Source organism: Crocuta crocuta, unplaced genomic scaffold, assembly GCF_008692635.1.
Source record: "Crocuta crocuta isolate KB4526 unplaced genomic scaffold, BGI_CrCroc_1.0 scaffold160, whole genome shotgun sequence".
Taxonomy (NCBI): domain Eukaryota; kingdom Metazoa; phylum Chordata; class Mammalia; order Carnivora; family Hyaenidae; genus Crocuta; species Crocuta crocuta.
Window position 1 is genome coordinate 1,838,116 of NW_027527591.1, and position 24,077 is coordinate 1,862,192.

Sequence of the window (24,077 nt, forward strand, 5' to 3'; positions counted from 1 at the left end):
CTTCCTCTTTCTCCTTGATGCTGTGTCCAAACTGTTCTTAGCATTGGTAGTACCCTCCTCCATGTCAATGCATTGTATTATCTCAAGACAAATTTTAAAGTGTACCTCCTCCAGGAAGCCAAAACTAGCAAAGCATAGTTTTGGTTTTCTTCTTCAATATTACTTTGGCTATTCGGGGTCTTTTGTGGTTCCATACAAATTTTAGGATTGTTTGTTCTAGCTTTGAGAAGAATGCTGGTGCAAGTTTGATTGGGATTGTGTTGAATGTGTAGATTGCTTTGGGTAGTATTGACATTTTAAAAATATTTATTCTTCCAAACCATGAGCATGGAATGTTTTTCCATTTCTTTGTGTCTTCTTTAATTTCCTTCATAAGTTTTCTATAGTTTTCAACATACAGATCTTTTACATCTTTGGCTAGGTTTATTCCTAGGTATTTTATGGTTTTTGGTGTAATTGTGAATGGGATCAGTTTCTTGATTTTTCTTTCTGTTGCTTCACTATTGGTGTATAAAAATGCAACTGATTTCTGTACCTTGATTTTGTACCCTGTGACTTTGCTGAATTCATGGATCAGTTCTAGCAGACTTTTGTTGGAGTCTGTTGGGTTTTCTATGTAGAGTATCATGTTGTCTGAGAAAAGTGAAAGTTTGACTTCCACTTTGCCAATTCTAATGCCTTTTATTTCATTTTGTTGTCTGATTGCTGATGCTAGGACTTCCAACATTATTTTAAACAACAGTGGTAAGAGTGGATATCCCTGTGTGTTCCTGATCTCAGGAGGAAATCTCTCAGTTCTTCCCCATTGAGGATGATATTAGCTGTGGGCTTTTCATATATGGCTTTTATGATGTTTACGTTTATTCCTTCTATCCCAACTTTCTCGAGGGTTTTTATTAAGAAAGAATGCTGTATTTTGTCAAATGCTTTTTCTGCATCTGTTGACAAGATCATATAGCTCTCATCTTTTCTTTTGTTAACATGGTGTAGAATATTGATTGATTTGTTAATATAGAACCAGCCCTGCAACCCAGGAATGAATCCCACTTGATTGTGGTGAATAATTCTTTTTATGTGCTGTTGCATTTGATTTGCTATTATCTTGTTGAGAATTTTTGCATCTATATTCATCAGGGATATTGGTCTGTAGTTCTCTCTCTCTCTCTCTTTTTTTTTTTTTTTTTTGCTGGGTCTCTGTCTAGTTTGGGAATCAAAGTAATGCTTGCTTCATAGAATGAGTCCAGAAGTTTTCCTTCCATTTCTATATATGGAATACCTTGAAAAAGATAGGTATTAACTCTGTTTTGAATGTCTGGTAGGATTCTCCAGGGAAGCCATCTGGTCCCGGATTCTTATTTTTGTGGGGGAGGGGATTTTTGATAACTAATTCAATTTCTTCACTAGTTATGTGTCTATTCAAAGTTTCTATTTCTTCCTGTTTGAGTTTTGGTAGTGAGTGGGTGTTTAAGAATTTGTCCATTTCTTCTAGGTTGTTCAGTTTGTTGGCATATAATTTTTCATAGTATTCCCTGATAATTGCTTGTATTTCTGAGGGATTGGTAGTAATAAATCCATTTCATTTATGATTTTATCTATTTGGGTCCTCTCTCTTTTCTTTTTGAGAATCCTGGCTAGAGGTTTACAATTTTGTTTATTTTTTCAAAAAATCTCTTGATTTCATTGATCTGATCTACTGGGGGATTTTGTTGTTGTTGTTGTTTTGTTTGTTTGTTTGTTTTGGATTCTATATTGTTTATTTCTGCCCTGATCTTTATTATTTCTCTTCTGCTGGGTTTGGGATGTCTTTGCTGCTCTGCTTCTAGTTTCTTTAGGTGTGCTGTTAAATTTTGTATTTGGGTTTTTCTAGTATTCTGAGATAGGCCTTTATTGTAATGTATTTTCCTCTCAGGACTGCCTTTGCTACATCCCAAAGGGTTTGGATTGTTGTATTTTCATATTCGTTTCCATATATTTTTTAATTTCTTCTCTAATTACCTGGTATACCCATTCGTTCTTAAGTAGGATGTTCTGTAACCTCCATGCTTTTGGAGGTTTTCCAGACTTTTTCCTGTGGTTGATTTTAAGTTTCATAGCATTGTGATCTGAAAGTGTACACGGTATGCTCTCAATTCCTTTCTATTTATTGAGGGTTGCTTTGTGACTCAGTAAGTAATCTACCTTGGAGAGTGTACCATGTGCACTTGAGAAGAAAGTGAATTCCAGTGCGTTGGGATGTAGAACTCTAAATATATCTGTCAAGTCCATCTGGTCCAGTGTGTCGTTCAGGGCCATTGTTTCTTTAGTGATTCTCTATCTAGTTGATCTATCCATTGCTGTAAGTGGAGTATTAAAGTCCCCTGCATTTAGCACATTCTTATCAATAAGATTACTTATATTTGTGATTAATTGTTTTATAAATGTGGGTGCTCCAGAATTCGATGCATAGACGTGTATAATTGTTAGCTTTTCCTGATGAATAGACCCTGTAATTATTATAGAATGTTCTTCATCTCTTGTTACAGCCTTTACTTTAAAAGCTAGTTTGTCTGATATAAATATGGCTACTCTAGCTTTCTTTTGACTTCTAGTAGCATGATAGATATTTCTCCATCCCCTCACTTTCAATCTGAAAGTGTCTTCAGGTCCTTCAGGTCTAAAATGAATCTCTTTTAGACAGAAAATAGATAGGTCTTTTTTTTTTTTTAATCCATTCTGATACCCTATGTCTTTTGATTGGAGGGTTTAGTCCATTTACATTCAATGTTACTATTGAAGAATATGGGTTAGAGTCATTGTGTTATCTGTAGGTTTCATGCTTGTAGTGATGTCTCTGGTACCTTGTGTTCTTTGCAACATTTCCCTCATAGAGTTCCCTTTCGGATCTCTTGTAGGGCTGGTTTAGTGGTGATGAATTCCTTGTTTTTGTTTGTTCTGGAAAACCTTTATCTCTTCTTCTATTCTGAATGACAGGCTTGCTGATTAAAGGATTCTTGGCTGCATATTTTTCCTTATTCATAACATTGAAGATTTTCTGCCATTCCTTCCTGGCCTGCCAAGTTTCAGTGGATAGGTCAGCTACTACCCTTATGTGTGTACCTTTGTATGTTAAGGCCCTTTTATCCCTAGCTGATTTTAGAATTCTCTCTTTATCCTTTTATTGTGCCAGTTTCACTATGATATGTCCTGCAGAAAATTGATTCATGTTACACCTGAGGGGAGTTCTCTGTGACTCTTGGATTTCAATGTCTGTTTCCTTCCCCAGGTTAGGGAAGTTCTCAGCTATGATTTGTTCAAGTACCTCTTCAGCCCATTTCTCTCTTTCTTCTTCTTCTAGAATTCTTATGATACAGATATTGTTCCATTTGATTGCACCACTCAGTTCTGAAATTCTCCTTTCCTGCTCCTGGATCAATTTATCTTTTTCTTGGCTTCCTCTTTTTCCATAATTTTATCTTCTAATTCACCTATTCTCCCCTCTGCCTCTTCAATCCATGCTGTGGCTCCCTCCATTTTATTTTGCACCTTATTTATAGCATTGTTTAATTCATCATGACTATTTTTAAGATCCTTGATCTCTGCAGCAATGGAGTCTGCTGTCTTCTATGCTTTTATCAAGCCCACAATTAATTTTATGACTATTATTCTAAATCTTGTTCAGTTATGTTGCTTATATATGTTTTGATCAATTTTTTACCTGTCACTTCTTCCTGGAATTTAATTTTAGGAGAATTCTTCCGTTTCGTCATGTTGGCTAGTTTTCAGTCCGTTGTAAGGTTTAAAAGCTTGTTATGTGGTCTGCAGCTGAGAGTACTGCTATATTCAAGGGGGCTCATACACTGTTCAGGGCCTGGCCATTCAGGAGGTGTTTTTTTGGAGAGTGTTACTTGCTCTGTTTTGTTGTGACTTTGGTATTTTATTTCCCTATGTGTAGTGATGTTTTGGACTCTCCACCAGGTATGGTTTGGTTTGTTTCTTGAAGTAGTCCTGGAAAGGAAATCAGACAGACAAACCAATAGGAAAAAAAAACATGCAACCGCACAAATAAAACAAACAAGCAAAAAAACAAAAAACAAACAAAAAACCCCACAAAACAAAAGCAATCTAAAAACATAAAACCAGAAACACCAGCTGCAAGTAAAGGACTGGGTGGAGGTGGTGCTAATGGAAGAACATATACCAAGAGAGAAATGACAGGATGGGAGAAAGAAAATGAACATTGACCAGGCAGAGAGACTAAAAGGCTTACTCCAGAGAGAGAGAAAGGAGAATAAGGAAGGAGGCAAGGAAAAGAAAAAAAGAAAGAGAGAGAGAGAGAGAGAGAAAGAAACAGAGAGAGAGAGAGAAAGAAAGAAAGAAAGAAAGAAAGAAAGAAAGAAAGAAAGAAAGAAAGAAAGAAAGAAAGAAAGAAAACAAAATTATCCAGAGAAATTACATGGCTTGATTATTCCAGAGATTCCAGAGAGAGAGAAAGTAAATAAAGAAGGAAGTGTGGAACATGCATCAAGAGAAAGGATTAAATATGCCTTTTTAAGCAAACCAATAACTAGAGTAACCAGCCTAGATGAGGGAAGAGATAAGAAGGTGAAAAAGGAGAATATATATAATAACAAGAATTGACCTAGAGTTAATCTAGGCAATTCTGCAGTGCTGGGGTGGATGAGGGGGCCATTGGCTTTCGCAGCAAGTGTCTAGCTCCAGTAGATAAGTGGCTACCGAGCAGTAGAGGGGTGTGGTTTGGTGTAGGCGGGTCCCGCCTGCACTGTGAGCCCCCCGGGACCAACCCCGGAGGTCCCGCCTTGGTGGTTGTTGGGAAAAAGATGACAGCAACCTTCCAGGACTTTCTTCATTCCTTTGGATCTGTCCTCACTTTACCACGGGCACAGACCAGGCAGCTGTCTTGCTCGGCAGTGTCCTGTGTTCCACGCTTGGCTGGATTTTAAACTCTCACTCTGTGCACTTAATGATACCGTGGGAAATGTGATCCCCTGACTGTGCTGCAGCACTTCAGGGCAGGAGCTAGGATTCTCCTGCTGCTGACTGCACCCCTGACCCACCACCGAACCGGGAGGGGACTCCTCTTTTCCCCAGGAGTCCGAACAGTGCAGCTGGCCCCAGTCCGAAGAAAGCCCTGCAGTTACACATGAGATCTCTCTCCAAAAGCCCTGCTGTTAGAGATGGGATGATAAGATCCCTCTCCGACCTGGTCCAAGGTTTCTGTCTTATGCAGATACAGTCCTACGCTTCCCCAGCTGCTTTTTCTTTTCCGAATCTGCGTTTTAACAAGAATGTCAGGTAATTGAAATGTACAGGAAAGTGTTAGAAGCACTGTCCTGGGATACTGGCATTGTGCTGACTTACTTTCTTCTCTTCCAACCCTTTGTCCTGGCTTCCCAGTTAGATTTTAAGTGCTAGGAAGGCAGCATTTTATTTTTCTATGTATCAAATCTCCTAAAGCAAAAAAGAAAACTTTGTTAGAGTATAAGGACATAACTAAGATCTCTGAGTCTTACCTGGAGATACCCAAACTGGAAGGACTTCAAAAAGTAAGATTGAGAGCCCCTAATCAGCCTAAATTTCTTTAAAAGTAGGGAGAAAAATCCCCTAGCTTAGTATCCTTCAAGGTAGGCACACTTTTATACTTGGATTTACCCAGGCAAAAAGCATGGGAAGAGAAAAGATAGACACTGAGGGAATTTGAGTGATTCAACTGTAAAACTATTGTTAATGAAAGTGTACTTGCGCGTTTTTTTGTATGTATGAGAAGAGAAGCAGGCAGAGGAAGAGGGAGAAGCACTGGCTGGTAAATGGAAATTTGTATAATCTGTGTTCTTTTTGTTTTGAAGTTGGTAGAACCCTTAACCCCCAGCGGCACAGCACCCAATCAAGCTCAACTGCGTATTTTAAAAGAAACTGAGCTCAAAAGAGTGAAAGTACTTGGCTCAGGTGCTTTTGGAACAGTTTATAAAGTAAGTAAAAAATAACTCATACCATTAATTACTTAAGTTTTATTTCTGACTCGTCTTAGATAACAGCCAGAGTTATGGCCCTTGTCAACCTAATTTCCTTTTACTATCTAGAGAGTGGAACCTGCATAGTATTGAGAAGTTTCTGCACGAGTGAATTCATTCAGTTTTGTTGAGGGCTGCGATGGGTACAGTCATGAGGAAGCGGGAAACTGTCACAAGGAGCCACGATATAGTCTTTCTTGCCATGCTTTTCTGAACCCCTTTTGGTATCATCTCCCTGTTGGTAAATTTCACTCATATTTAAAATACACTGCTCTCACCCATTTTCCTTCCCCCTACACAGTGCCTCATGGAATCCCAGGCAGAGCTGAGTGATGTCCCATAATCCTTGCTCTTTTCTTCGGCTCTTTCATCCACATGTCTCCCCATTAGGACCTTACTAACCTATCTCTTTAAAATCTACACAAATATGCTGATTGGTTAGCAGGATAGGACTACTTCCTAAGCCACTTTTTGCCTACCTGTTACCATATATGATTTAATACAAAACTTTCAGTTTTGATCTCCTCACCATTATATGCAAACTAAAAAAGTGATTTTATTTGTGAAATTCAGGTCGGAGAATGAAAGGTGACATCATGTGCTTCCAATAAGAGAGATCTATTCGGAAAGGGAAAGCTCAAATAATGTTATCTGCGTGTTTACATTTTTAGCTTAATTACAAAACCAATTCAGAGGCCAGGCCCAAGGTTAATTGTGGTGAAATTTATTTTTACTGGCAAATAACAAGTATAAGAACGTCTGCTGGGTTAGTGTTAAATCCTTCTTATAATGTCCATTATGATATTTCCCCAAATTTTACTTGACAGTTTTATATATTTTTTAAAGCTATATGCAAGTCTGCATTTTCTTTTACTAACATTTTGTTAAAATAGATTGGATCGGGGCGCCTGGGTGGCTTAGTCGGTTAAGCATCCGACTTTCGCGTAGGTCATGATCTCGCGGTTCGTGGGTTCGAGCCCCGCGTCGGGCTCTGTGCTGACTGCCAGCTCAGAGCCTGGAGACTGTTTCAGCCTGTGACTCCCTCTCTCTCTGACCCTCCCCTGCTCACGCTGTCTCTCTCTCTCCTAAAAATAAATAAAACATTAAAAAAATAAATAAAATAGATTGGATCTTAGAAATTTTGCATTTTAAAAAGTTTGGGTTTTTTCTATGTAAAACAGATATTTATTTAACAAAAAAAAATGTTAACAAGTAGAATATTGATCTCAATTTTCTCTGCTGAGTGTTCCAAAAATAATTAACTCTTTAGAATAAAACTGTTTTATTCTAGGACCAAAATGAAGAAATTTCTTAATCTCTTTAGTATACATATTTTGTTCAATTATACTCAAAATTAATTGAGCACCTAATTAGAATGGAAACTATTCTTGGCTGACTTGGTGCTTTCTAGTCTTCAAATTCTTTGTAATGTCAAAGAAACACAACTTATCCTGTTTTCCTATTTATATTATGCTAGAAATAATGGACTTCCTATTTAAAGATAACTTAGTTTTGGATTGTCCCTGGCATACAATCACCCTTTCATTTTTAAGATGGCGTGATCTGAAAAGTGAATTTTATTTTAAATTATGGATACTGTTTAGCTCAAGAATAAATATGATCTAGTGACCTCAACAGGGGAAAATTACCCATTTAGACTTTTACTAATAAAGTGTTATGAATTTTTTATTATGAACAATTATTTGCCTGTTGTCCATGACTTTGTACCTTATTGAAATTACTTGTATTGAAGTTTCCATAATTATGTTTGAATTTTATGCTTGTAGTGTGTATGGTTGGCCCTAAGTTGTAATTAATATATTAGTTCCTACAAAGACATATTGTCTTAAAATATAAAGAACTATTCTTGACCGCATAATACAGATTAGCTTAACTAATTATTTGGTTGATTTTTCTCCTGGTTGGAGATATGCTATGTTTAAACATAAAAGATCTGAACGAATATCCTGAATATTAGCATAGTTGAATTTTTGTCTGGTCAGGCCTAGAAAATAATGACTGTTCTTATTTAAAAAGCAGTACAAATTAATTCACACTGAATTTATATTCTTATTTCAAAAGTATACTTTAGGAATATTTTAATATTGATGCTATGTATTTATACAGTCATCCCCTCTGTGGTTACTTTATTGAGTGATGGTAAACCTGCTCTCTATCCTCAACACCATCACTAAAAACATGTAGCTTATGAATCTTGGGCTTTCACTGTTTCCCCTACCCCATTTCTGCATTAATGATTTAAAAAAAATACCACAGGGAACAATGCTTATTTTTTTTTTATTTGACATATAAATTTCCCTATTCACTCTAAGAAAAATGTAACCCTTAAATTCACCTTCTAATGGTTAAAGGGTCTTTTTTCTTTATTATTCTGATTTTTTAATATAATTCTTGTGTTTAGTTCTCCTCTTGTATTATTGTAACTTTCAATAATACAAGTATACATGCTTTAGCATACAAATACAAAGCGAAAAACTTTTTATTTTTATTTTTATTTTATAGCTACAACCAATTGATGTTAGGAAAGACTAGAGATGTCTCTTTAGGAATAAGAGATTGCTTTTCCCCTATCATTTTAATGTTAAGACTCGATTAAGAATACTTTTTTTGATGTCAGGGCTAAAAAATTAAAATCTGAGATTTTCTTTTTCCCCATATAACCTCACATTTGCTTCTGTGTTCCTTTGGGACAATATACTTCAAAAAAATTCTCATCTAATCAATGCATCCCTATATATCTTATCAAAATTATTGTCCTAATTCAAATAGTTGAATTGTTTATTCAGAAATGCAGTTATTTACCTTAATGTTGTACCTGAATCAAACCTTACCTACTTTATACTTTGCCTTGTATAGATCTTGTTCAGATATTATAAGTATATTTTTATAGGAGGAGAGAACTGGCAGTGACCAATATAAATATTTTATATTATTTCATAGTAAAATTCCTTGACATATACATACACAATATTGAACAATATAAACAAATTCATATGTGTTCAATACTCCCTAGTACTTTTCTTAGAAAACTAATTCTTAAATCAGTCTAAATTTCAGGAATGTGAGAATATGCTTTTTTATCTTTTTGTTTGTTTTAGTTGCAGAATAATTAAGTAATATTAAAGCTGAAAAGAACACCAATGTTACTTAGCCCAGTCTTCTAAATTACAAATGAGACAATTAAAGACCCAAAATTGAAACAGCATTCTCAGAGTTTTTTTTTTAATGTTTCATTTATTTCTAGGAGAGAGAGACAGAGAGAGAGAGAGCGAGAGAGAGCATGAGCAGGGGAGGGTCAGAGAGAGAGGGAGTCACAGACTCTGAAACAGGCTCCAGGCTCTGAGCTGGCAGTCAGCACAGAGTCCGACGCGGGGCTCAAACCCACGAATGGAGAGATCATGACCTGAGTGAAAGTCGGTCACTTAACTGACTAAGCCACCCAGGCGCCCCATCATTCTCAGAGTCTTGAGAAGTTGATATATCATCCAAATCCAATATTATATTGTCTTATTTCATTTTTTCGTTATTGAAAGTGTTTTTCACACATACAAATTGAATTTTATAATGTAAAACTTTATAATAGAATACTAAACAGCTTGAAAGCAAAATAAATTATGAATTATTCTCAGAAAATGAAAGCAAAAAACAAACTTGCTATGTAACTTGTAAAATATAGTAGGTACTTGATAAATTTTTGTTGATTGAATAAAAGAATGTAGAACTTCTAAATTGTGTTTTAATTAATAGATTGAGTGTTTAAATCAAATTTTGTTTCTAGTATAAATTTTTATATGCCTTCATAAAGATTTAATGTGATTTTTCCCTCAAAGGGTATTTGGGTACCTGAAGGAGAAACAGTAAAGATTCCTGTGGCTATTAAGATTCTTAATGAAACAACCGGTCCCAAAGCCAATGTGGAGTTTATGGATGTAAGTATAGACACCAGGCAATCACGTGTTTATGCATTATCAATAGACTGCTTTTAGAATTGAAAAAATAAAGACTTCACTACTTAACAAAATTTCCTCTCTAGAAATGGTATAATCTTTATAGTTAAACCCTGGAGCAGAGGTCAGCAAATTTTGAGTAAAGGACCAAAGGACAAATAGGCTTTTTGTGCAGTGTGGTCTCTATGGAAACTACTCAGCTGCATCCTTTTAGTAGGTGAACAGCCATAGGTACCTAAAAAAATAAAACACAAGAATGGATATGACAGTGTTCCAGTAAACTTGCTTTATACAAGCAAGCTGAAGGCTGAAGGCCTGAAGACCAAATCCTGCTCACAAGAGCTGCATGTTTAACCACTATGCGAAGAAGGACAAATTGCATTTGGGAGTAGTAATGATGATTTGAAAAATTAATTGGGCTGCTTTATTTTATTATTGTGATCCACTTAGCAGAAATCATCAATCAAGATTAGTTTCTATAGTAAGTCAGTTTGTGCTAAATTTAAATTAGGAACCTACCTAAGTCAGATAATTACCAATGGAAATTTCCTTTTTTCAGTTCAAATTCAGAAGACAAACCATATGGGTAAAAAGCTCCAACTATAGAAAAATAAGAGAGTTTTGAAGAATAAAAATACTTTATAAGGTCAATCAGAACTTTAAGATTTCCCCCAGCAAAAATTATAGATTGAGCTGTTCAGCAGATTTCAGAAGGTAGGACAGATAAAATATATATGTAGCATGCTCTTATTTTTTCACATTCAACATAAGATATCCTTCCAAGGGTTCTATGTTCTTTCTCTTTTAGCATAATATTTTCAATAATAAGAATGATTTTGATTTTCAAATAACCTTCATATGAAAGATGATGCAATCATGCACTTTGATTTTTTTTTTTTTTTAAAGATGGATTGCTATATATTTCTACCCAGTTTCTCTTGTAAGCTCTTTTGTAAGTTTTATAGGAGCTCGGTTTTTGACCATGGATAATTTATTTGGGTAAAATGATTACTATCATATATGGGGCAGCTTTTATTTAAACAATCTTGGCTATTATACAACAGGACTGATAATTAACTGGTGCAAGCCAGCTGCTCTGATCAGTTGGTGCTTTGCCTTACTAGTTGCTAAATATTTTGAATACCATCCTTGTTGCCCCTTGTTGTTTATCTACTAACACCTGACAGACCCTGAATCCAGTCTGAACTAAAGAATATTTCCTTCTGCAGGTGTCTAAAAGTTCTGACACTCTGCAGCTACCTGTCCTGGCTCACATAGTAAAATGTAAAACAGAAGCCTCTTCCAGTGATGTCACAATCTGTTTGATCTTGATTATAGGTATACAGTTGTGAAGGGAATTTTCAAAGAAAATAAAAATTATGAAGAAAAAGACAATGAGTGTAAGAGTGTAGGTTAATATGTAAAACTGATATAAGAAAAAAAAAAAAGATCTTGCCCAGGCTAGACTGCAGTCAAAGCTGAAATTCACAAGAATGCTAATAATCTCTGCTGGACGCTCGGACAGCCATTTTTGTCATATTTCCATGGAAACACACTGGCAAAAAGGGGTTAAGAGACTACAAAATAATCACCTAAGAAAGAAGCTTTAAAAGCTTCATCATGATTTTGAATGATTATTTGAAAGCTCCTAGCCCCATCCATTTTTTTTTTTTTTTTCCTGATCTGAAGTCTATTCCCATGGAAACCGGAGTGGGGATGGCAGCTTGAAGTCTTAGATTTCTGCTGAATTTTAGATGAGGCTCTGATTGAGCCATGAAAGGAGTCATTTTCCTAAATTGTTGATAAATTTGGTGACCAACAGACTCTAAACAGTATGTTCTTTTTAAAAGTTTAAAAAATTTGGGGGAAATAGTTTGGGTTTTTCCATATGGTAGAGTGCTCCCGGTTTAACTTTCAAACTAAAGTTTGAAAGCCACTAAAGGGTGGCTCAGTCAGTTAAGCATCCAACTTTGGCTCAGGTCATGATTTCAGGGTTTATGAGTTCGAGCCCCACATCATCCTTGTTGCTATCAGTGTAGGGCCTCCTTCTCATCCTATGTCTCTTTTTCTCTACCCCTCCCCACCCCTTTTTCTCTCACTCTTTCAAAAATAAATTGAAAGGAAAAAAAAGCATTAGATCTCTTTGCCCACTTCACATTCCCCAGGCAACTTTATATTTGGGGTAGAATATTCTAAATTCAATAACTATTACTACTAAGTTTATTAGATACAGCTGTGTTTTACTGGTTAGTATAATAAACGACAAAATGCAACAACTTAAAACTCTCTATATCCAATACTTCTGTTGATATCTAGGGCAAGGAGAGGACTTTTACATTTTCTTAGAATTTTTACCATAGGCAAAAATAAATAGGGAACAATTTGTATTCTCTTAAATGCTATGTTACAACCAAGAAAAGGACAATTTGGTCACAAGGCTGCTATTCAACTCCCCTGAATATGTCTAATGGATTTATAATGACAATAATAACACACTGGTAATGAATGGCCAGTATGTCCTTAATTCCTATAAAGGAAGATCACATTGAACAACATTATAAGATAATGACTCTAAAGGTCNGTGAGCACAGAGCCTGATGCAGGTGTCAAACCCACAAACCGTGAGATCATGACCCAAGCCGAAGTTGGATGCTCAACCAACTGAGGCACCCAGGCGACCCAAAGAATACCTATATTTATACACACTTCTAGTTCTTGTTTCAAATAGCACCATTTCATTGGAAGAACACAGGGATGTTTTTTGTTGTTTTGTTTTGCTTTGCTTTGTTTTTATGCATCAAATGGTACGGAACCTATGCCAAAAAATGATGCTATTGAGCAAGATTCCTAGAATTGGGAACCATGGTCTGGTCAAATCAGACAAGGTTGTTAGTTTCTCTGAATTTCTATTACCATGATGTTATTGTTTTCTCTGATATGGAAGTGCACTATCATTTGACCTTATTATATATATATAACTTGGAAGTATACATGTATTTAAATGTTTTATTAACTTATATGCCTTCTTAAAAATAATTTGAGATAAAAAGCATAATTATTCTAAATTCCAGTGACTGAACAATAATATTTCAGCTTCCTGCTTCAGTTTCTTGGCTTTTGTTCCAGTTTTCCCATGCCAAATCAACCACCTAGTTCCCAGTAAGGTGCTGCAAAGAAATATGTTCCAAATCACCCACACTTACTGTGTAAATGGTCATATTTTTATTAAAAGAAGAATAACTTGTTGCTCTCTCCCTATACAATGGGAAAATGTATTTTTCTTACACAACTGTCATTTTACCATTTTCTGAAGAAATGTCCATGTGAATTGTGCTTATATGTTGCTCTTCTCTATATTGACTTTATGATATCCATTGTCTTCATGCGAGTTGTTTTAAATCCAATTGATATCATATTAGCGGGTTGAGACAAAATAATTTATTAGTAGAGTTTATATTTTCTCTCAGATTATAGCAGATTTAGAAAATGATTGAAGAAGGTATTTTGTATAATCACATTAATTTCACATGATAAAAATAACATATGTTATGCCTATGATTTCACAGTTACAATAACTTTTAGCTAGTTCCCCTATCATACTAATGTTTTCTTTTTAAATTCATATAATTTAATCCAATGATATCTTTAGTCCTCACAGATTTGGCTCATTTGCATTCATGAATACAAATAATTAGAGAGGTGAAAAAATGCAAAATTCCTTTTTTAAAAGAGCCCATTATTTAGATATCACAGGATTCTATACTGCTGCCACAATCTTGAGAACTCAGTTATAAATAATGCTCCTTTCCTTAAGAAAAATTATAGCTAAAATAATTAAAGAAAGTTTTGGATAGTTACTTTAAAAAAACAAAACAAAACAGGGGTGCCTGGATGGCTCGGTAGGTAAAGTGTCGGACTTTGGCCCAGGTCATGATCTCCTGACTTACGAGTTCAAGCCCTGAGTTGGGCTTTTTGATGATGGCTCAGAGCCTGGAGCCTGCTTCAGATTCTGTGCCCTTCTCTCACTCTGCCCCTTCCCAGCCAGCTCACGTTCTCTCTCTCTCTCTCTCTCTCTCTCCCTCTCTCTCTCATAAAAAAAAAAACATTAAAATAAAAACCAAACAGTATCTTCAAATAGAGGTTCTGTAAATTATATTAGAAATAGAATTTAGTCTTTCAAGGCTCTACTGAAAAGAGAAGAATAGAAGAAAATTACCAGTAACTGTTCTAGTTTATATCATTAGCCCTCGTTTACCCCGTTGTTTGTATAGAACTTGGTCAGAAATGGCATCACAGCTGAATTCACTATTTCATACACCCCATTCTCAAACCACATTCTCCTACCCCTTTGGTTCCTTTCCTATAGTACCTTCTTGAGAAACATCTACCCATTTAGATGTCACCCATTCATTGACTCTTCCATTTCTCACTACTTCTCACCTGCCACCTCCCCTCACATCCCTCCACAAACAACTTGGATTCATGGTCCACTATTATAATCACATTCTTTCAAAAACCTCAAATTTCTTGCTTCTCAAAATCATGCTGATGGTTAGCAATTCTGGAAATACTGGATTACTCAGTGCTGTGTTCTAGACCTCTCTCCAATCTGCATATTTTCCCTAGATTATGTCGTTGGTTTGCTAAATTTCAACTCCAGTGTATTTTATGAATCTGACCTCATCTCTATGTTTGACATCTCCAAATTGAAATCTCAGGGGCATCTCAAGTTTAACACATTCAAGAATGTATCTCTTTGCCTTCTCTTCTAAATCTCTTCTGCATGTAAATGATTTGTATATTTTTCCACCCTATTGTCCCTATCAGAAATTTGATAGTTGTCTTTGAATGTCACAATCCCTCAAACTAATTCAAGAGCAAATGATTCTGTGAGTTTTTATTCTATGCCAAAAACATTTGGAGGGCATCCTCATCTGTTTTTGTTCCACTGCTACCACCTTAATCCAAATCATTGGCCTCTTCAGCTTGATTTATGAGAATGCTTCCAGTTTGATCTCCCTACTTTTTAATATAAGACTTGAATTGTGTTACACCTCTGCATAAAAACTTTCAGTAGCTTCGCTAGAGCAAAATACTAGATCCTAGTTTCCTGAGCTCCTAATTACTTTCCTAGCCTTCTTTCTCTTCATTGACTTTCTTTTGACTCCTACAACAACAGTTATTGCCTTTGCATGGAGTGTCCTTTCCCTGAATACACCTAATGAACTCTACTTATCCATATTTTCTCAGCTTAAGTATACTTCCTCAAAGATAGTTTTCCTGACCCCTTAATCTAAATTATAACCTACGAACAATACTTAGATATTTTCCTTTGTGCATCCATCATGATAGATTATTGTACACTTACTTGTGCTGGTTATTATTATAGAGTCCCACTCTACCACTAGCCAATAGTATCTTTGATGACAGAGACTGTCTGTTGACCCCAACACTGCATATTTAATAGCAAAATAGCTTGCTATGCAAGCATGTAGTTAGGAACCAATAAATACTTTGTTAATTGACTGAATGGATTTTTTCCTATTTTTTAAAAAGAATTTTATTATTCCTCTTTTAAGCTTTCTTCATTTCAGTCTAATTGTTTTCTGTACTGTTTCCCCCTCAACAGTCTTATCTTTATTTGACATGTTGTACTTGGATCATTTTCCTTAGGTATTTATATTGTTCATCTCTGGTTTACTTCTATAAACTCAAATTTAGTACCTGTCTTGAATCCAGAGTAACAACATATCTCTGAAAAATAGACCTATATTGACCCTCTAAGTAGGACTCAGTGTACTCTCTGAAAGCCCTTTAAGAAGGAAAACCCTTTGTAGATTTTCAATGCATGCAGCAGGTCAGTATCACCCCCCCCCCCCCCCCGGGGGNCCCCCCCCAGTGGGAACCTTTTGAATACTTCTCTGCAAATGTTTCCATTATATATGGGAGGGTAGTACTATGTTTCATTTTTAGCTTCTTTTTAATCTTGAGTTCTTGAAATTTTATGTAGTAATTTTGCATAGTTTGCTTCTCCAGTAGTGTTCCCCTCAGCTACACCCTTCTTTCTTGCCTATTTACCTCTATTCCAGTAGGAATAAGGACGCAAGGATCAGATCCTATATAAAAAGGGGAAACAAAGTTTGATTTTTATCATTGATTTTGGCAAAAATAAATTTATAAAAATAATTGACTATAGTGATAAATCATTTCAGGTATTAGTTATGTGAATTTAATAGATATTATAAAACTTGAGCTTTAATTATTGTCTTAATGAGTACTAAAATGTTTGAAAAAAGGCAACGTACTTGCCAAGTTTTACATTCTAACAGGCTTATTTTTTTCTTGAAGTACATAAAGGAGAGCACCTAAATCCAAACCAGTTTTCTTTCTGTAAGCCTCAACATGTAACTTAATAACTTTTCTGCTCCTCTTTCTCCAAAGCATTTCTTAGATTTGTATGAATAAACCGATGTCTCTCAAGAGCACATAGTATACTGTGCCAGTATTTAAATTTGATGAATGAAAATTAGTAGTTGGTTAAAGGCATTGGCTTTCTATATTGTAGATATTTTCCAGCTGTGTAAACTGTACAATTTGGTGAATTTTATAAATCATTAGGGGTTGTATTGGTGTGCCACCACAGAGCTGGAGAATTACACTGCTCGTGTAGAGTTTCTGACTCCAATCTGAACAGTGTTTGCTAATTATGACAGTTTAGGAAGAATCCTCACTCAGTTTGATAGCACCGGTGGAAAGAGCTATTTATAATATGAAGCTTGCTCCTAAAATTCAGGTAGAAAGCTCTTGCCAACAGGACAAGCATAGACCTAAAAATAGAACTTCCAAAAAATTAGCAAATAATTTCAGATCAAACTTTGATATGGATGCATCTGTTAGTGCTTAATGTTCTGTTTACAGGTTCAAGGATACAAAATATTGTTTCTGTTAGAGGAGCGGACTAGCTGAATAAAACCCTGGTTTGCATTATGTGGCATAAGGTGATTTTAGTTATTCATATAGCAGTGATTTGGTTCAGGAAATGAAGGTTTAATATGCTGTGATATATGCAGTAGCGCGCACACACACACAATTATGTGTATCTACATAGTGGAGCAAATATATATTTATATATTACTATATATTAATATTATATATTATATACTATAAACATATGTTATAATTATATTATTAATGCAAATAAACTGAGTATTATCAATACTGTAAACACATATATTTAAATCGCATTATTACCACTTTGTGTAAAACGATTACCATAGAATCTCTATTTCCTTAAGCCTGTTAAAACAATGAGTTGTACTATACATACTACCTAAAGAGCTCAATTATATTTTTTTCAGTAAAAATAAAAGAATCAAGATACTGTTTTAAAAATATCTAAATGCTGCTGCAGCTTCTAGGAAGCCATGTTTTTAGTTCTCATAGCTTAACAGTTTACATATAGCTTGGCACAGTGTGATTAGAAATAAGAAAGAGCACCTCTGAGGTAGCAAAATTATCAGATCAGTTTGTCTGATAAAAAGCTTAGCATTTTCTACAGTGATTGTAGTGACTACAATTTTACCTAGGGTTTTGATCCACTTAAGAATTTAATCTAACCTCTCTGAACTTAAATGTTCCATTATTTGTTAGAAAATAATTAGAAGCTGTAAGCAGAAGTCTTCATACATGGGGTTCCTTGGGAGTCCCTAAGCTCATGGAAGCAAGGAGTTTGATGGATACTGGTCAGCTGATATTAGACCAGCAGCTAATAATAGCAGGAAATGCTGCTTAGCTAGGTGAGAAAGTTAACTGGGGGAAAATGAAAATGAAACATTTGGGATTTATGGTCGGAAATAAATTTCCCATTTTCGTTTGTTTCCTGGTTAGAAAATAGCCAAGGGAGCCAGTTCTTTTTTTCATTTTTTAAAGATAGTTTATAATTAAGATCTAAGGGCCCACTTGATCTCAACCATCTTCAGTGCAATTTCCTTGCATCCTCACCAAGAAATTTTAGTGAATCAGGAAAATGTTTGGTATAATATAGCATACAAATAATAGGTGAATCTGACCAATAAATTAAAAATTGTCTGCTTTAGCAAGCATGTGGTAAATTAACCATAGGAAACATGTATAAGCTTTTTGGGAGGGTTGCAAACACAAGGGGTTTGTGTACAAAGCCAGAAAAATACTTTCCTTTCATGAATAAAGTAACGAGCCAAGTTCCATTAAAACAAAAAATTACTTTCAAAATGAATAAAATTTAATAAACATGTTACTATACTCTCATTAGTAAAAATAGTATTTTATTCTTTTGCAGAGAGATTCTACAAAATACAATATTCTCTAGTTTCATGTCATGTTGGCTTAAAAAAGTGTGAATTTCAACCTACATTACTCTATTTTCTCTAATGTTCTAAATTTATAAAGCGTATACTAAGGTATAACATCTAAAGCCTGTATGTTATTTTTGCATCCTCAACAAGGTTGTTAATATCTTTTGGTTAATAGCTACTTCACTCTTTGTAACTCCCACAATACCCATTAATTGAGTAATAAGATTTCAGTAAATATTTAGTTTTCATTTGGAAGGATTGATATATTGCTCCATTTGTTTTTTTGTTTTGTTTTTTTTGTTTTTTTACTAAGCTTTAATGGAGTGTCTACTATGTGCTGAGTCCTATGATACTCTAGGGATGATAAAGATAACTATCATGGCTTAAACTTAGTGAGATTTCTCTAGTAACATTAAATTAATAAAACAATATTCTATTAGGTTGGAACAGAGGAAATATGAAAGGGGATTAGTAGAATTAAATATGATCATTAATGGTGGGTGGATTTAAGGATCTTTTATACTCTTCACCAGAGCAGGAATACCAAGGTTACTTGACCTTCCAATTTAGTTGGTTGCATTTGTTTAAAATGGATGCATTTTATGAAATAAAATTTCATAAATTTTTTGAATTTTTTATCAAAATCTTGATATTTTTTATCTTGATCTTATTTTTCTCATATATATTTCAAATATTTATTTTTATATAATTTATGCCATATGTATGTATGTATACATATATATTTCCATCTTGTGTATCATGAAGGGGGTTTGCTGGTTTGTTTGTTTGAGAGGGTTTCAGTCAGGAAAGGATGAATTAATATACAAATATTTTCCTATAACTTAATATGAATTCCCTCAAAGTATGATATTAAAGTATAAAACAGTTTTCAGATATAGGTCTATTTAAACCCTGAAATATCTTGTTTCAAATATGTTTATTTTAAAAATTATCATAATGTTATTTTTCTATTTTATTTGAAAGCACGAACCTGTTAGTTTCCATTTTAATCTGGGGGTTAACTTATTAATAATATTTGATTATAAATGCTATTCACCTAAAAGAAGGCCACAGATTCTCTCCTATTTTTTTGGGTTTAGGTATGGACATATTTTGAAAAGGCTCTGTACTTTTTTTTTCACTGGTATGTACAATTAACTCTCAAATAATTTCTATGAATATTTTCAGTTAATCTTTATATTTTTGAGAGCTAGGGGATAATAGTAACAGATTAAGAAAGATAAATCAACTCTTCTGCTTGATAATCTAAATGTAATTGAAGTAACTGCCTGTAGAAAAAAAATTGCCATTTTAATACAACATTTGTTTTTTTTTTCCTCCTCAGATTGTATTCTCTTATAATACCTATATATCTCTTTAGTAATTTTTTGTACAGTAAGTCTGTGTTATGAACATCATGGACATTTATAACTGTTAAAAGATAACATTCTTATTTACAACTGGGTATTAAGATACTTATAAACAGTGTGGATATAATTGTGTTGGAAGAGTTTTCTAATTGAAAATGAGTAAAGGACATTCCTAATAAGGCATAAAATCTTTCCACTGCTTGTGAAGCAAGCAGAATTGCTATTAACAGACTATCATCCCTTTATTTAATGCTTCATCTGTTGTCCAGAGGAAATTAATGACTACCATCTCCATCAAAAAATACCCAATTTAAACTTATAAGTTAGAACTGCAGCAAGACGTATGTTGCAGTGAGATGGGCAGTGTGTGAGAATTCCTGTTTCTCCAATGTGATCCATTTGAAATTACTCTTAAGTCTGAAAAGATCCCGATCTCCAGGTTTCCTTTCATAGTGTTCTTTTTGTAGGCAGAACAATACACCATTTCCTAGTGTGGGTGAAGATGAAGTATAGAACGTTTCTCCAGTAAATGTAATTTTACCCTTTACGAGGCTCATGCATCATTGCCCACTTTTAATCAATAAATTATTTTCTCCCTGTTAGATGTAGACTTTGATTAACTTGAGCTTAAAGCAGTATCAGAAAAATAAGAAAAGAAACAATTTATGTAAAATCTGTTAATTGTGATCCAGGTATGTTAAATAAGTTTTCTTCTATTCATCAGGGTAAGAAAGCAACAAAGACCAGGGAAGTATATTTTGGCACAAAGGCTTGCATAATTAATGTGAACTTTTCATAATAAAAAGATGAAAACTTATGTTTAAGAACTTCCTATTATTTAAGGATTTTTTCTGCATGTCTGTTTTCCCATTAGCAGTTCAAATAGATACAGTGAAATTTCAATTTCTAAAGGGTAATGCATATGCCAGATTATTATTATGTGGATCGTAAATGAAGGTTTTTAGGAGCCTCTGTTAATAATACAAGATATTATTTTCATCACCATAAGTGAAATGCTTTCTAAAGAAGCCACTGTTGGTTCAAGGTTAGTAATCAGCCAATCAAGACTTGATGAAAGACAGTTCTAATATTTAAGTCAACCAACCAGTCCGTTTAAAATATGTATTTGCCAGCTAAGCCATTTTTGAAGTCTGGCCCTCTATTATCTAACTGTCCTTTTATGATGAGATATTACATTGCAAGATCTCTTTGTGCTATGAGGTTGATAAGGCTGACTGTAAGCACTGGCATACAACTAAACTATTTGACTTACAAATCAGCATTAGAGCGTAAAGTATTCAGGGACAAGGGGCCTTGGTGGATTACTAAGTGATATTTATCATTTGGATTTCTTATTCTCAAGTGCTTAAATTTAGGAACATGTCAGCATTTGATAGGGGTTAGTGGCATAATCTCAAGGTAAAATTTACCTGTAAGAACAAAATTAGTTTCATTATTAAACATATGTGTGTGTGTGTGTGTGTGTGTGTGTGTGTATAGATCCTCCTATACCATATAGAACCTCAATTAAGATTTGGAGAAATCCCACGACCCACTATGCTCATATAAGCCAACTCTCAAATCATGTTTCTCTCTCTCAGGGTGTTGATTACCATATAACACTCCATAGAGACTAATAACATATTTTCATTTTATCCCTGATAACTGGCATTTTTTTAATTTGCCATCACAACATCAGTTGACCCCCTATATTCAACTACAAGACTCAATCTGTGGTTTATCAAGGAGAGAACAAAAAATGTTATAAACTAAGGATAGTTTAAGAGAGTTGAATGAATGTGAGATTCTGTAATAGTTTACTCAAAAAAGTAAATTAAATAAGCCCACTTGAATAATAATGGCAATCTGTGGAACCCAAGTAGCAGGAATACCACTGTATTTCAGGAATGACTGGGACTAACACATTAAAGACTATGAGGATCCACAGACACATCTCTCCTCTCAGCTTTTACCCAGCTTGTGTGAAGCACTCCACTAACCCTTTACTCTAAAGAGCAGGGTTTAGGAAAAAGATTTTCTTTGGCTTATCTCGGGAGCATTTCCTATCCCTAGATCAAGGAAGAAAGTAGAGTTGCATTGTTCCAAGTGGAGGTTGATGGCCCAGTAGTTTTACTATAGACATTGAATAGACACTAAGATTCATAAAAGAGAAAGGGAAAACCAGAGTGGCAACCCAATAGGTGACTGCTAAAAACAGTAAATATTTTTGATTCAACCAGATAAACTGGAGAAATTTTTATTTCAAACTACATAGCCTCATTTTTTTCTTTCTATTGTTTCCCTTTCTGTCTCTCTTTTTTTTTATAATCATTTTCTCTTTTAATGGAACTTATAATTATATTTCCCCCAATTTCGTAATCAAAGTAGTATATATAGATAGAAATATAGATCTGTAATATCTATGTTAGTATATAAATATATAGTTATCATATACATAGTGCTATATATGAAATCAGTAGTTGAAATCAGTAATTGCTTATTGAGAACTAGAGGGTTTCTTAAGCATATGATCTTGTCATTCCACATGGCAACAAGAAGGGCCAGAAGCATCTATATTGAGAAATGATAGTTTATAACTCTACCTTGGATAGTCACTACAGGGAGAAGTTTCCAAAACATACAGCCCTAGATTATAGTTAAAAGTGAAGTTCTTCTTTGACTTTCCCCATTGGTTAAAATTTTTAAATATTGGAAATATTTAGCTAAGAGTTACTGTCTTTAAGAGAAGTTTTAATAGGAAACAATCTAAATTGTCTAAGAATGGAGGTTGGCAGTGACATCTCCAGAAATATTTATGGTACCCATTGTTTCATATATCACAGTTATAAAAAAGTTATATAAAAAGTTTCACCAAAGTGAAAGAAGACATTTAACAACTGACTGACTCTCAGTAGAAGAACTCTAAATTCTAACACATGGAATCTAACTTGAGAGTTTAAAAGAAAAAGAATTTTTTTCAATGTTTTTTTCTTTAATTTATTTCTGAGAGAGAGAGAGAGACAGCATGAGCAGGGGAGGGTCAGAAAGAGAGGGAGACACAGAAACCGAAGCAGGCTCCAGGCTCTGAGCTAGCTGTCAGCACAGAGACTGACGTGGGGCTCGAACCCACCAACCGTGAGATCATGACCTGAGCTGAAGTCGGAAGCTTAACCAACAGCCACCCAGGCACCCCAAGAATTTTTTTTCAAGTCCAATAGTTCAAAGAATATTTTCTTAACACAGGGCTAAACATAATTGAAATTAGCACTGCTAGTCATCTTTTTTTAAATATTTTCTTTGTAAGCAGAAATAAAAAGAGCCTAAAGCAGTTCTCACCATTTTTTTTTCAGTTCAGAGATTCCTTTGAAACAACTGATGAAAGCTATGAAAGCTTTGCTCAGAAAATGTGTACCTCCATGTATATTCAACCATGACTTTTATTCAATATCTAGGGATTTGGATTCCCTCTGAAGTTCAGATACACAGTCAAGAATCACTGGCTAAACGTCTTTGCTAATGTTATAACCCTAAGGGAAATTTAAGTGGCTAATATGTGCACTTAGACTGCCCAAGAGATTATTCTAAATCATTAGTGTTTCAACAGTGAATTAAGACAAGTACCAGGGTCTCTCTGTATCTCATCTTGTTTAATCTCACAACAGTCACAAAGAGGTTTTGTTCAAGTAAGACATTGGAGTTCTGAAAGAGAAGATAAATGATCCAAAGTTCCATATAGTTAATAAGTGGCAGGATTCGAAATCTTTAACTTGATTCAATAACATTTCCTTCTGCCACATTATAATGTTAATACTGTTAACTACCTTTTGTGAGAAGTAATGAAATTTGGGCCATAGAATCTATTATGTGTACCACCATAAAATACTTGGATAGCAGGAATTCAGTTCAGTCTTGGAGGATATGAACAATCTAATAAGTAGCAGGTAACACCATCTGGAAGGAAATAATGTCCAGTTTCTCTTTTACTGTAACATGATATATTTTTACATATGTACAAATGTTCACTTTACTAGAAGTTTTTTAAAATAAAATATAGATAAAGTTAACTTAGAGTTTATATAAGAAAAAATGGAGGTATGTAAATGGTAAAAATATTTCAGGCTAAAATGAAAAATCAAATAGATTTCCCAGATTTGCCCAGTGTTATGTTCTAAAATTTGGATCAAAATATCCAACTGCTTACTAATTAAAACAATATGGAGGAGCACCTGGGTGGCTCAGTCGGTTAAGTTTCTAACTCCTGGTTTTGGCTCAGGGCATGATCTCACAGTTCATGCGTTCAAGCCCCATATTGGGTTCTGCACTGACAGTGCCAAGCTTACTTGGAATTCTCACTCTCTCCTTCTCGCTCCTCCCCTCCCATATGCTCTCTCTCTCTCT

The 24,077-nt window shown here is 34.6% G+C and overlaps 1 protein-coding gene across 1 annotated transcript in view; it reads left to right on the forward strand.

Annotated features, from left to right (window-relative positions):
- Positions 1 to 24,077, forward strand: part of ERBB4 (erb-b2 receptor tyrosine kinase 4) — an 830,995-nt gene that overhangs the window by 629,837 nt on the left and 177,081 nt on the right. Inside the window, exons 18-19 of the mRNA XM_077770965.1 lie at positions 5,844 to 5,966; positions 9,860 to 9,958. Coding sequence (XP_077627091.1) covers positions 5,844 to 5,966; positions 9,860 to 9,958 — 222 coding nt within the window. The remainder of the gene's footprint in view (positions 1 to 5,843; positions 5,967 to 9,859; positions 9,959 to 24,077) is intronic.